Source organism: Cervus elaphus, chromosome 1, assembly GCF_910594005.1.
Source record: "Cervus elaphus chromosome 1, mCerEla1.1, whole genome shotgun sequence".
Classification (NCBI taxonomy): Eukaryota; Metazoa; Chordata; class Mammalia; order Artiodactyla; family Cervidae; genus Cervus; species Cervus elaphus.
In genome coordinates, this window is record NC_057815.1 from 13,721,013 (window position 1) to 13,733,173 (window position 12,161).

The 12,161-nt window shown below is 41.7% G+C and overlaps 1 protein-coding gene across 5 annotated transcripts in view; it reads right to left on the bottom strand.

Moving 5' to 3' along the window:
* The window catches only part of LOC122684146 (poly(A)-specific ribonuclease PARN-like), a 192,952-nt gene that overhangs the window by 122,898 nt on the left and 57,893 nt on the right, over positions 1-12,161 (bottom strand). For all 5 annotated transcript variants that reach the window (XR_006337960.1, XR_006337957.1, XR_006337965.1 and 2 more), the window contains exons 5-8: positions 6,971-7,048; positions 4,148-4,233; positions 3,599-3,666; positions 3,432-3,513 (exon numbers count right to left, since the gene is read on the bottom strand). Coding sequence is in view for 2 of the 5 variants with exons in the window: in XM_043888172.1 (XP_043744107.1) it covers positions 3,432-3,513; positions 3,599-3,666; positions 4,148-4,233; positions 6,971-7,048 (314 nt within the window). In the remaining 3 variants the exon portion in view is untranslated. The remainder of the gene's footprint in view (positions 1-3,431; positions 3,514-3,598; positions 3,667-4,147; positions 4,234-6,970; positions 7,049-12,161) is intronic.

Sequence of the window (12,161 nt, forward strand, 5' to 3'; positions counted from 1 at the left end):
TACCCATCACTGACAGAGACAACAAAAGATGGCTTATGGAAAGGCGTTTTTACCCCTCCTATCACTAGACTCCATCCTAACTTTCTTCTTTAAAAATCAGAGTCAGAGATCACGCATCCCCTTTTTCAAGCTATTTATTTTCTACTCAAATAATACTCTTTAGACTGCAAAAAAAAATGTACTCTATGCCCCTGAATTTAAAGCCTCTTAAAATGGTAAATTTTAGGTTATGGATTTTTTTTTTTACCATAATAAAGAGAAAACACTTCAAACCAACAAACTTTATTTATAATATACTAAACACTATCTTTGGTTTGTTCTAAATGTACCATTTTCAGGATTCAAAAGATGAGCATAGATATTAGAGAGGACAATTTGAGGCATCTATCAAAATTTTAAATCTATAAGTTCTATGACTCATCAATTCCCCTCATAGGAAAGCTATCCTATAAAACATTCCTGGAGTTCAACTTGAAACTTAGTCTGTGACAACCTGGAGAGGTGGGATGGGGTGGGGGAGGAAGGGGAGGGAGGTGCAAGAGTGAGGGGACATATATACACTTATGACTAATTCATGTTATTGTACGGCAGAAACCAACACAGCATTGTAAAGCAACTATCGTCCGATTAAAAATAAATTTAAAAAATAGCTTAAAAACATATGTTGATTCGGCAAAAAAAAAAAAAATTTCCTATATACAACCAAGACACATGCACATGGACACTGACTATAGCACTGTTTAAAATAGGGAGCCACTGGAAAACTTTCCAATTCCAATTAGATAAATTATAATACACCTGTATTATGAAATATGAAGACATTGTGTTAAATGGAAAATGCAAGTTATTTAAAATATGAATGTTATGATTCTGTGTATATTAAAGCAAAAAACTAAAACTGTGTTTGTGTGTGTGTGTATATATATGTAAACACAGGAGCATATGTATATATGGCACAAAAGGAGTGAAATGGGGAAAGAAGTGGCATGGGGGAAGAGGGGATTTAAAAACAACATTTTTTACTCTATAGACAGCAGCAGTGTTTTGACTTTTCACGGCCATGTATGTATTTTCTTCCATGAACTCCACTACAGATGTTCAGGCAGAAAAAAGAAGAACAGAAGAAACAGGAAGTGAAGACAATGAAGACGCCTTGCAATTCACCTGGACGGGCACGCGCTGCAGGCGTGTGCATGGCTCTCAGGGCGTCATTCCTCCACATCCTGCCTAGTGTGCGTGGCTCACTGTGTGTACAGATACTTAGTTTTCACACAGCACAGGAAGTTGTCTTGCCCCCCAATTTTCCCTGCTTTAAGGATAATAAAAGCTTTTCAAGATCAATTTTTCACTAGACACAATCTTCACCCTACTCGCCGACTCTAGAAGCTAAGTTCCTTTAAAGACGCGACTCTGCTGCAGGCATAGATTTTTAAACAAGACAAAATCCACCTTAGATGGAGGACCAGAAAAAAATCCAAAGATACTATCATTTAACTTATCCATACAATTGCCAAGTTTACTTACTGAGTCTCAACCTCTTCCCTGCCTTTGTTTTTCCAGAACAGAGAACTGCACCATTTGAGCCCATTAATCTCTGGCCTGTCTTCAAGTCTATGATGTTTTTCCTTTTTTTAAGGAGTGCCTGGCTATCAGGACTGCATGAAGTGTTCCAGGTGTAGTCACAGGATGATTTTGTGTGATGGGTAGGGTTCTTCCGACCTGTCTCCAGTTGTGTTTGTGTTGGTCTTTTAGAACATACTGTCATCCCTGAGATGTCTCACTGCCACTGTGTGCATTTGATTAATTCCTGGCTAAAACCATGGAATCCACTTTAAGGAACTGTCTTTTCCTGCTACCACTGGAAAACTACATCCATACAAATGTCCAAACTGAACCTATCTTTCTCAGAGAAAATTTACAAATACCATTTAATGAAGTATTCTATACTCATGTGACTGGTAAATAGCTGTTAAATGAGGATGAGACAGTTGGATGGCATCACCGACTCAATGGACATGAGTTTCAGTAAACTCCAGGAGTTGGTGATAGACAGGGAGGCCTCACGTGTGGCAGTCCATGGGGTTGCAAAGAGTCAGACATGACTGAGCAACTGAACTGAGCTTATTGCAAAGTAAAGAAATATCAACTATGGTTTATCTGCTAATTTAAGAAAAATACTGGATACAAGAGTAAAATTACCTTCTCTCCAGCTCCTGACATACAATGAATGCTGCTTCATTTGTTTACATCCTGCCTTATTACAGAGAGAATCTGACATGACTCAATCACTCAGAAGCCTACCCTCCAGGCTTTCTTAACTGCAGTACTACTTAGATGCAGGAAAAGGGACAGATGGGAAGACTCAAAGGAACTAATGTTACTCCAGGGAGAGAAGCTCAGACATAAGATTATAAGGAAGAGAAGACCAAAACTCAGGTTTCATCACATATCCATATGATAGACACTAATTCACACTGTCCTTATCAATAGAGATCAATGATCTCCTTATTCGTTAATCAGATTATTAAGAGAGCAGAAAGGGGAAGCTGACATTCACCGAATGTCCACCAGATCAGCTACAACTCTGAACTGGCTGTTCTAAAGGGGACCCTCCCTGAATCCTCACCTTGGCTCATAAAGTCAGCCCTTTCCTCCTCAGGAGGCACCAGTGGTCTTTTTCTACCCTCTTTCCTAACTGGTAAGCTTGGGAAAAGAAACCGAGCACATGTAACTTAGCCCCTTCTGGGTTCCCTAGTGGCTCAGACAGTAAAGAATCTGCCTGCGATGCAGGAGACCTGGGATCGATCCCTGGGTTGGGAAGATCCCCTGGAGGAGGGCACAGCAACCCACTCCAGTATTCTTGTCTGAAGAATCCCATGGACTAAGGACCCTGGGAGCTATGTTCATGGGGTTGCAAAGAGTCAGACACAATTGAGTGACTATACTTTCACTTTCTCTTTTAGGTTTGCTCTTTTCAAAGAGCATACACACATACTCTGCTCCTCCAGAAAATAAAGGTCTACCCTTGAAGAGGCGTGCAGTGAAAATGGGGTTGGGAAAAAAACCTGCAGGTCCTAATCTGTAGGTTCAGTTCAGGGGTAAGACAATAAAAAACATCCCCCAAAGAGCCACAGTACGAAGTCATGGTCTCAAATTCAGCTCTACTTATAATAAAGTTCATGTTCCCATGTCCCTCTGCCTGTCTCTTACATCTTATTCCTTAACTCACTCTCAGGTCAAAGGAAAGATGAGAGTATAATTTATTTATAATCCAAAAACTGAAGGTCAGTGAGGTAAAGTGATTTGCCCGAAGTGCAAAGTTGGTCATAGAACCAAATTTTAAAGAGAATTCTGATTCCATGTTTCCACACAGCTTCATCAGGGATTCGTAACAGAAAAAAAAGGAACAACAACTCAGTTATACTACTAACCTGACAAACAAATTTGACATCTGGTGAGGATCTATTGAAGGGTTTCGGGAAAACATAGAAGTTAAAAGACTTCGTTATATACCTGGGGAAAATAAGATAAAAGGAGACTTAGGGTGTTATATTATGCCATGACAAAAGAATTCCCACCACTTGTTAAAACAACCTACTTTGAATCTGTGTAGTCATACTTAAAAGTGCAAAGGCCAAACTGAAACAGCAAAAAGTCCATGGAATGCTGGAAAAGGGAAATAAAATATCTGTCAAAACAATGCTGTATAGTCGACATGAGCAACAGTATTTGCAATCAGGTAGGTTTTCTGATTATTCTACTTGACTTTGGCAGAATACTTCTGATCCAAACCGATTATAGATTATCTATCAGGAGCATTATTAATTTATGAATATTTCTTACTATTTTTCCCAACTAAGCACTTATGCATCATCCAGAGCATCATAGTAAACCTATTTCCAAATGATTAAAATAACCACATCATATTTCCTGTAAATGAAATTAACAATGAAAATACTAAACCTTCCCCAAAATGTTTTCCAGCAAACAATTATTTTTGCTGTTGTTTTAAATACCACTAAATATCAATTCATAGCTGGGGTTGAGAAGTTAATAAGCAAGCTTGACAATTTTATTCCTCTATAATTTAACATATGCAAGACCAACATGGGAAAAAAAAATGAGATTTTCTAGCACACCCACTTACCTTTTTAAGCTTCTGATACCTTTCTTCTGCAGTGTTAAAACCATTTGTTAATGCGGTGACTGAAGGTCCATCGCTGATTCCTAGATTTTAAGAAAAAAAATTTTAACCTATTCGTAAATGCTAACAGAAAATGTCAGTCAACTATTCAATGGCTCTATAATTTCTTATTTTTATGAATTAAAACTAACTGGAAGTGCTCTTTATTTCACTTTTTCAAAATTAGCATGAATTTCGCAGGCTAACAAGCCAAACCCTGTAATAGAGAATTCAGAGATACAAATGTTTCAATTTGAGAATGGACAGTTTCAGTATCTAAAACAGATTTCAAATAAAGAAAACCCTATAGATATCTCACCAAAAAATTATTAGAACTAATAAATGAATTCAGCAGAGTTGCAGGATACAAAATTAATATTCAGAAATCCACTGTAAATTTCTATACACTAATAACAAACCATCAAAAAGAGAAATTATAAAAACGATCCCACTGACAATTGCATCAAAAAGAATAAAACACCTAGGACTATATTTAACCAAGGTGAAAGACCTGTCCTCTGAGAATTATAAGACACTGGTGAAAGCAATTGAAGAAAACATGAAAAACAGAAATGCTCATGAACTGGAGGAATTAATACTGTTAAAATGCCCATATTACCCAAAACAATCTATAGATTCAATGCAATCTCTATCAAAATACCTACGGCATTTTTCACAGAACTAAACAAATAATCCTAAAATTTGTATAGAACCACAAAAGACCCCGAACAACCACAGCAATCTTGAGATACCACCTCACATCTGTCAGAATGGCCATTCTCAAAAACACAAGAAATAACAAATGTTGGCAAGGATGTGGAGAAAAGAAAACTATCATGTACTGTTGGCGGGAATGTCAATTGGTGCAGGCACTATAGAAAACAGTATAAAGCTTCCTTGAAATATTAAAAATAGAACTAACATATGATCCAGCAATTCCACTTCTGGATATTCATCAGAAGAAAACAAAAATTATTTTTTCTTCAATAATTCTAACTGAAAAAGATATATACATCCCTAGGTCACTACAGCATTACTTAAAATAGCAAAGATAGAAGTAACTTAAGTGTCCAAGGATAAATGAAAAGATAAAGATTCTATACATATGTAAAGATGCTATAAATGTGTGTGAGTATGTGTGCGTGTGTGTGTATACATGCATATATATGCATACATGGGGCTTCCCTGATGGCTCAGATGGTAAAGAATCTGCCTGCAATGTGGCAGACCAGGGGTTGAGAAGATCCCCTGGAGAAGGGAATCGCTACCCACTCCAGTATTCTTGCTTAGAGGATTCCACGGATAGAGGAGCCTGACGGGCTCCAGTCCATGGGATTGCAAAGAATTTGTGTAAAGAAATATTATTCAACCATAAAAAAGAAAAAAAAAAAAAAACAACCTTGTAATATGGATGGACCTAGAAGGTACTATGCTAAGTGAGTGAAATAAGTCAGACAAAGAAAGGCAAATACTGATGATTTCATTTACTGATAAAATCTTAAAAAAAAAAGAAAAGAAAAGAAACAGAAAGAGACTTATTGATACAGAGAGTAAACTGATGGTTGCCAGAGTGAAGGAGGGGAGTTTGGGGGGGGGGCAAATAGGTAAAGGAGTTTAAGAGGTACAAACTTTCACTTATAAAATAAGTCAGTCACAGCACAGAGAATATAGCCAATAATATAGCTGACAAGAACTTTGTATGGTAACAAATGGTAACTAGACTTAGCGAGGTAATCAATCCATAATGTATAAAAATACCAAATCAGTGTTATACACTTGAAACTGACATAATTGGTTGATCATAATTCAGTAATTATAATTCTATACCATTATTTATATAACTATATGTATATAATTAAGCAATTATAATCCAGTAATGGATTATGCCCAGTAAAAACAAAGTTATGCCCAGCATGGATTCCTTTAGAAAGAGCTGAAGTCTTTGAAACAAGCACAACTTGTAGCAAAAACGGCTATCTTTACCAAAAATTGGATATCTCTGATCCAAAAGAAAAAAAAGAACCTTGCAATTATAACTGTTAGTTACACTAATCTAAGTACTAGATACATGTGTACACCCACGCCAAGGCAGGCAGTGAACACGTTCACTAATGCCTAAAGGAATACCCTCATTTATTTGCAGAAGTCCAACCCTAAAGTCAGCCACAAAGCACAAATCTTGTATGAGCCCTCTTAGAGCAAATGTCTAAACTAGTCAAATTCATAGAGACAGAAACAATGATTGCTAGAGGCAGAGGGGAGGGAGGAGCTGGGAATTACTGTTCAATGTGTAGAGTTTCAGTCCTGGAAGATGAAAAAGTTCTGTGGAGATGGACGGTGGGGATGGTGGCACTCCAGTGTTACAGTCTCACTTAACTTTAAAACCACTTAAAAATGGTTAAAAGGATACATTTTATGCTATGTGTATTTCACCACACATCAAAAAAGGCCTGACCCTAACTCTCCAGCGCTGTCCCACACCTGTCCAGCTGTTTTTAAGCAGCATCAAAAGCGTAGTCTCTTATCTGCAACCCTCAGAGTTCGAACAACCACAAACCCAATCAGGAAACCCACCGCACCTCTTTCGTGCTTTTGAAACGTTTAAGAGGAAACGTGGAGACTCATGCAACCTGACCCAGAAAACTCAAACAGGGAGGAGCGACCAGCAGGTATAAGCCCAGGCCAGGGGTCAGGAGGGCGCGGGGGTGGGGGGTGGGGGTGGCGGGCAGGAGGAGGCTTGGCTATGCACTGCAGGGTGCCAGCCTCGAGCTTGCAAGCGAGGGATACCTGAAAACTCCCCATCGATGGCGAAGAAGTCGGCCTCCTCTATAGCCTGGTACACTTTGTGGAGATTACTCTGAAAATCTGCGGAGAAACCGAGAAGAGGCTCAGAACTGGTGGCCTGGCTTTCTGCCCACGGGTTACTAGGGGGATAGGGAAGGAGGGAAGGGGAGCTGCCAAGGATCCTGGGATGAGAGGACAAGTCCCTAAGGGGTGCACAGACCGGAGGGATATAAGCCCCGAGGGGTGCACGGGCCAAAGGCGAACAAGGCCCCAAGAAGCGCAAAAGGGGAGCAAACCCCTGAGGGGACTGCCTCTGCCCCAGGCCGGGTCAAGTAGACCTGCCGCGGTGAGGGCCTAGCAGGCCGGGTGAGGAAGTGCCCCGAGGACGCAGGGAGGTGTACAGCGGACACGCACTGCTCCTGATTATCTCCATTCTGCGTAGTGGCCAGGCCTCCGGCCCCGCCCGGGCCCGCCTCGACCTTTCCACTCCCGAAGTTCCGCGGCGACAGCGCTGGCAGCCACGGCAGAGACCGCGGGGGCGACTTCCGGAAACAGCGCGTGCCGGCGCGCGTCACGTGCGCCTGCGTCATGGTGGGGCGGGGCCAAGGGTGGGTTTCATTCCCTGGACGCAGCAGGGCTAAGAGAGTTCCAGAAAAACATCTATTTCTGCTTTATTGACTATGCCAAAGCCTTTGACTGTGTGGATCACAATAAACTGTGGAAAATTCTGAAAGAGATGGGAGTACCAGACTACTTGACCTGCCTCTTGAGAAACCTGTATGCAGGTCAGGAAGCAACAGTTAGAACTGGACATGGAACAACAGACTGGTTCCAAATAGGAAAAGGAGTACGTCAAGGCTGTATATTGTCACCCTGCTTATTTAACTTATATGTAGAGTACATTATGAGAAACGCTGGGCTGGAAGAAGCACAAGCTGGAATCAAGATTGCCGGGAGAAATATCAATAACCTCAGATATGCAGATGACACCACCCTTATGGCAGAAAGTGAAGAGGAACTAAAAAGCCTCTTGATGACAGTGAAAGAGGAGAGGGAAAAAGTTGGCTTAAAGCTCAGTATTCAGAAAACTAAGATCATGGCATGTGGTCCCATCACTTCATGGGAAATAGATGGGGAAACAGTGGAAACAGTGTCAGACTTTATTTTGGGGGGCTCCAAAATCACTGCAGATGGTGATTGCAGCCATGAAATTAAAAGACGCTTACTCCTTGGAAGGAAAGTTATGACCAACCTCAGTCAGTCAGTTTAGTCACTCAGTCGTGTCCGACTCGTTGCGATCCCATGAATTGCAGCAGGCCGGGCCTCCCTGTCCATCACAAACACATGCCCATTGAGTCGGTGATGCCATCCAGCCATCTCATCCTTTGTCGTCCCCTTCTCCTCCTGCCCCCAATCCCTCCCAGCATCAGGGTCTTTTCCAATGAGTCAACTCTTCGCATCAGGTGGCAAAGTACTGGAGTTTCAGCTTCAGCATCAGTCCTTACAATGAACACCCAGGACGTACATATTTTAATGTATGTCCTTTAGGATGGACTGGTTGGATCTCCTTGCAGTCCAAGGAACTCTCAAGAGTCTTTTCCAACACCAGAGTTCAAAAGCATCAATTCTTAGGTGCTCAGCTTTCTTCACCGTCCAACTCTCAAATCCACCCATGACCACTGGAAAAACCACAGCCGTGACTAGACGGACCTTTGTTGGCAAAGTACTGTCTCTGCTTTTTAATATGCTATCTAGGTTGGTCATAACTTTCCTTCCAAGGAGTCAGCGTCTTTTAATTTCATGGCTGCAATCACCATCTGCAGTGATTCTGGAGCCCAAAAAAATAAGTCTGCCGCTGTTTCCACTGCTTCCCCATCTATTTCCCATGAAAGTGATGGGACCAGATGCCATGATCTTAGTTTTCTGAATGTTGAGCTTTAAGCCAACTTTTTCACCTCCTCTTTCACTTTCATCAAGGGGCTCTTTAGTTCCTCTTCACTTTCTGCCATAAGGGTGGTGTCATCTGCATATCTGAGGTTATTGATATTTTTCCTGGCAATCTAAATTCCAGCTTGTGCTTCTTCCAGCTGTGTTTCTCATGATGTATTCTGCATATAAGTTAAATAAGCAAGGTGACAATATACAGCCTTGACGTACTCCTTTTCCTATTTGGAGCCAGTCTGTTGTTCTATGTCCAGTTCTAACTGTTGCTTCCTGACCTGCATATAGATTTCTCAAGAGGCAGGTCAGGTGGTCTGATATTCCCATCTCTTTCAGAATTTTCCACTCCAATCCCAAAGAAAGGCAATCCCAAAGAATGCTCAAACTACTGCACAACTGCACTCATCTCACACGCTAGTAAAATAATGCTCAAGATTCTCCAAGCCAGGCTTCGGCAATACACGAACCGTGAACTTCCAGATGTTCAAGCTGGTTTTAGAAAAGGCAGAGGAACCAAATTGCCAACATCTGCTGGATCATCAAAAAATCAAGAGAGTTCCAGAAAAACATCTATTTCTGCTTTATTGACTGTTCCAAAGCCTTTGACTGTATGGATCACAATAAACTCCTGCTCACTGGCAATTAAAACTCCTCAAAATAATCCCTCTTGAACCTGAAATATTTATACTCTCTCACCTGCAAGATTATAGTTAAGATTACATTTGAGTAAGTTATCTATCTAACCGAACATATTCAGGGACTTATCAAACCTGTAAAATTTACATTCTCTCACAATGGGGACCTATTGGGGATACTGTATCTTCTTTAAATGACAAATATTGCTTTTTCCCCCTAAATTAAATATATTTAACTCTCTGAATTAAAACTAGTCATGACACTGTACTAATTAAGTTACAAATCTGAAGCGACATGAGAAATTTAATATACACTACTCCTCATACATGCATTTAACATGATTATGTGTTAACATACAACGCATCTAAGAACACTTTAATGTATTTTTTTTTTTTTGGAAAACTGATCTCTAACCCAGAGGTGAAAATTGTCCCACATAATCTGCATATCTTTTCAGTCACTTATCAGCTATTTTGTTATCTTAATTCCAGATGATAACATTTGACTGGGGAATATCTGAATACTCACATTTTTACTAGCTCAACAGCTTTAGAACACAGACTAAAAGCTGGGTGTCACACCTAGCGGAAGAGGAAATTCTCTGCACACACTTCATGCTACACAATCTAGAGATTCAGGCTAGTTTTGTCACGCTTATTTCTCAACAGTTGAAAATTAGTCCTTAAAGCTTAACTAATGACTGTTGCCCTCAAGAGAGATTCTCAGGACATCCAAACGGTGTTTCCAAGGAAGCTGGTGTCTTTGCTGTTCTTGTCAGAACGGTAGCGCCCTGAGCGACCTGCGCAAAGCAGGCAGTCACTGTCTACAGCACTCCGCGGCTCAAGCTACAGTTACGGGCAGAGTCAGAATCAACCCTGACCCCTTAACTGAGGGCTCCTCCTTAGGTATCATTTATTAACTTTTCATGCTTGTATCTTTAAAAGCAAAAAGGAAAATAATTATTTTCGCAATGACTAATTTCTCAGAGAAATATTTATGTTGCTCCGAGGAGGAGTCATCAGTGGTTCAGGTTCTAGTTCTTAGATGAGTTGACTAGTCTGAGGTTTACACAGTAAATATAATCTATGGATACAAATGCTGACTTTTGAAGCCCACAGGAAATCATAAATGCTTGAAACCCACACTATCAATTATCAGATGAAAATCTAATTAGCACGTCCAGCTTTTGGCAGTAGCCAATCTTTGAAAATACCAGTCAGGATTTTATTGGGAAGGATAATGGAAAGGCTACTGTTGTGAATTCTACAGTCGCACACGTTGCTGTGAAACAATGAACACATTGGATACATTTTTTAGTTCTGTATTTAACGCAGCTGATTAAAAAGCTAATTTCATTCCCCTTCTGTATTACTATTCTTCTAGTGTACAGCTGCCAACCACAGTTAAATCTGATGAGTCCCCATGTTGAGTTAATCAATTTGATAACATCAGACATTATTAGGAAAGCGCACATAATACGGTCACAGTGTCTACTATCAAAAGCATATGCACCAAAGCTTTTGTTTTCCCAGGACACTGCAACCGCTTAAAGTAGCTTAGCCTTATTTTGCTTTGTTTTGAAAAGAATTTTAAAAGAACAAAACTTCTTTATTTCTTCCTTAGGTCAATACAAAAAATTATTCTGTAACAATATTAATACCATGATTAACTTTTTCTTTATCGATGTTTATATAATGAAATAATCCCGGAATCACAGTCACGATTAGAAATAAAGACCAACAAAAATATAAATGCTCACAATGTAAAATAGTATCCCATGATAATATCCTGAGAGATTTTTCTATTCTGTTTTTGTTTACAATGACTAAAGACTCCTTCAAAACACAAGGCCCCTAAGCCCCAAGGCCTTTGGTCTTTTACTTTTAACTCTCCCTGCCAACCTTAGGTGGGCTTCCCGGGCATGGCCATCCGACACCAGCGCCCTCTAAGACCAGCGGAGCACGCAGCTTCCTCGGGAGGCTCCCGGCCCCCTGCACACGCGTCCCCTTGGGTGAGGAAGCACCGGGGCACCCGGAGCCGCCCAGGGCAACAGCAGAGTCAGCCGCCGGGAGGAGAGTGGAAGGAAGCACGCGGGTTTTCACCAGGGTGCCCGCTTCTGCGTCGCCCTCCAGCCTATTCCGCCTTCCCCGCTGGCTCGCCTAACTCCCACTCCCATGACAGCTCCATCTCCAGGGTCAGGGGAGCGCCGCTGCTGGCCCAGTCACCTTTCCAGGCGGGTCACCACTCGTGACTGGCCCCCAGCCTTCACCCCCCTGTCCTAGACCTCATCCGCATGTGCGCGGCGCTGCCTGACAGCGAAGGGCAGGCAGTGGTGGGGGAGAGCACCTCTCTGACGGCTGATCGGTTGGCCACCGTTTGCGGCCGCGACCTGAGCCCCAGCATCTCTAAGCCCCGTCACCCGCGCCCCAGATGCCCAGGTGCAACCCCCGTCGGGCTCTGCGTTTCACCTTCCCTCTCCCTCCTCACTGGTTTCCTCCCCTAGACGTGCAAACGGCCTGAGGCCTCCTCCGTTCCTTATACAAAAGTCCTTCAACCGGGCCTCTCCTCCCCAGGACTGCATGCACCCACGGGCGCAGGCTACACAAGGAGCTCCGGT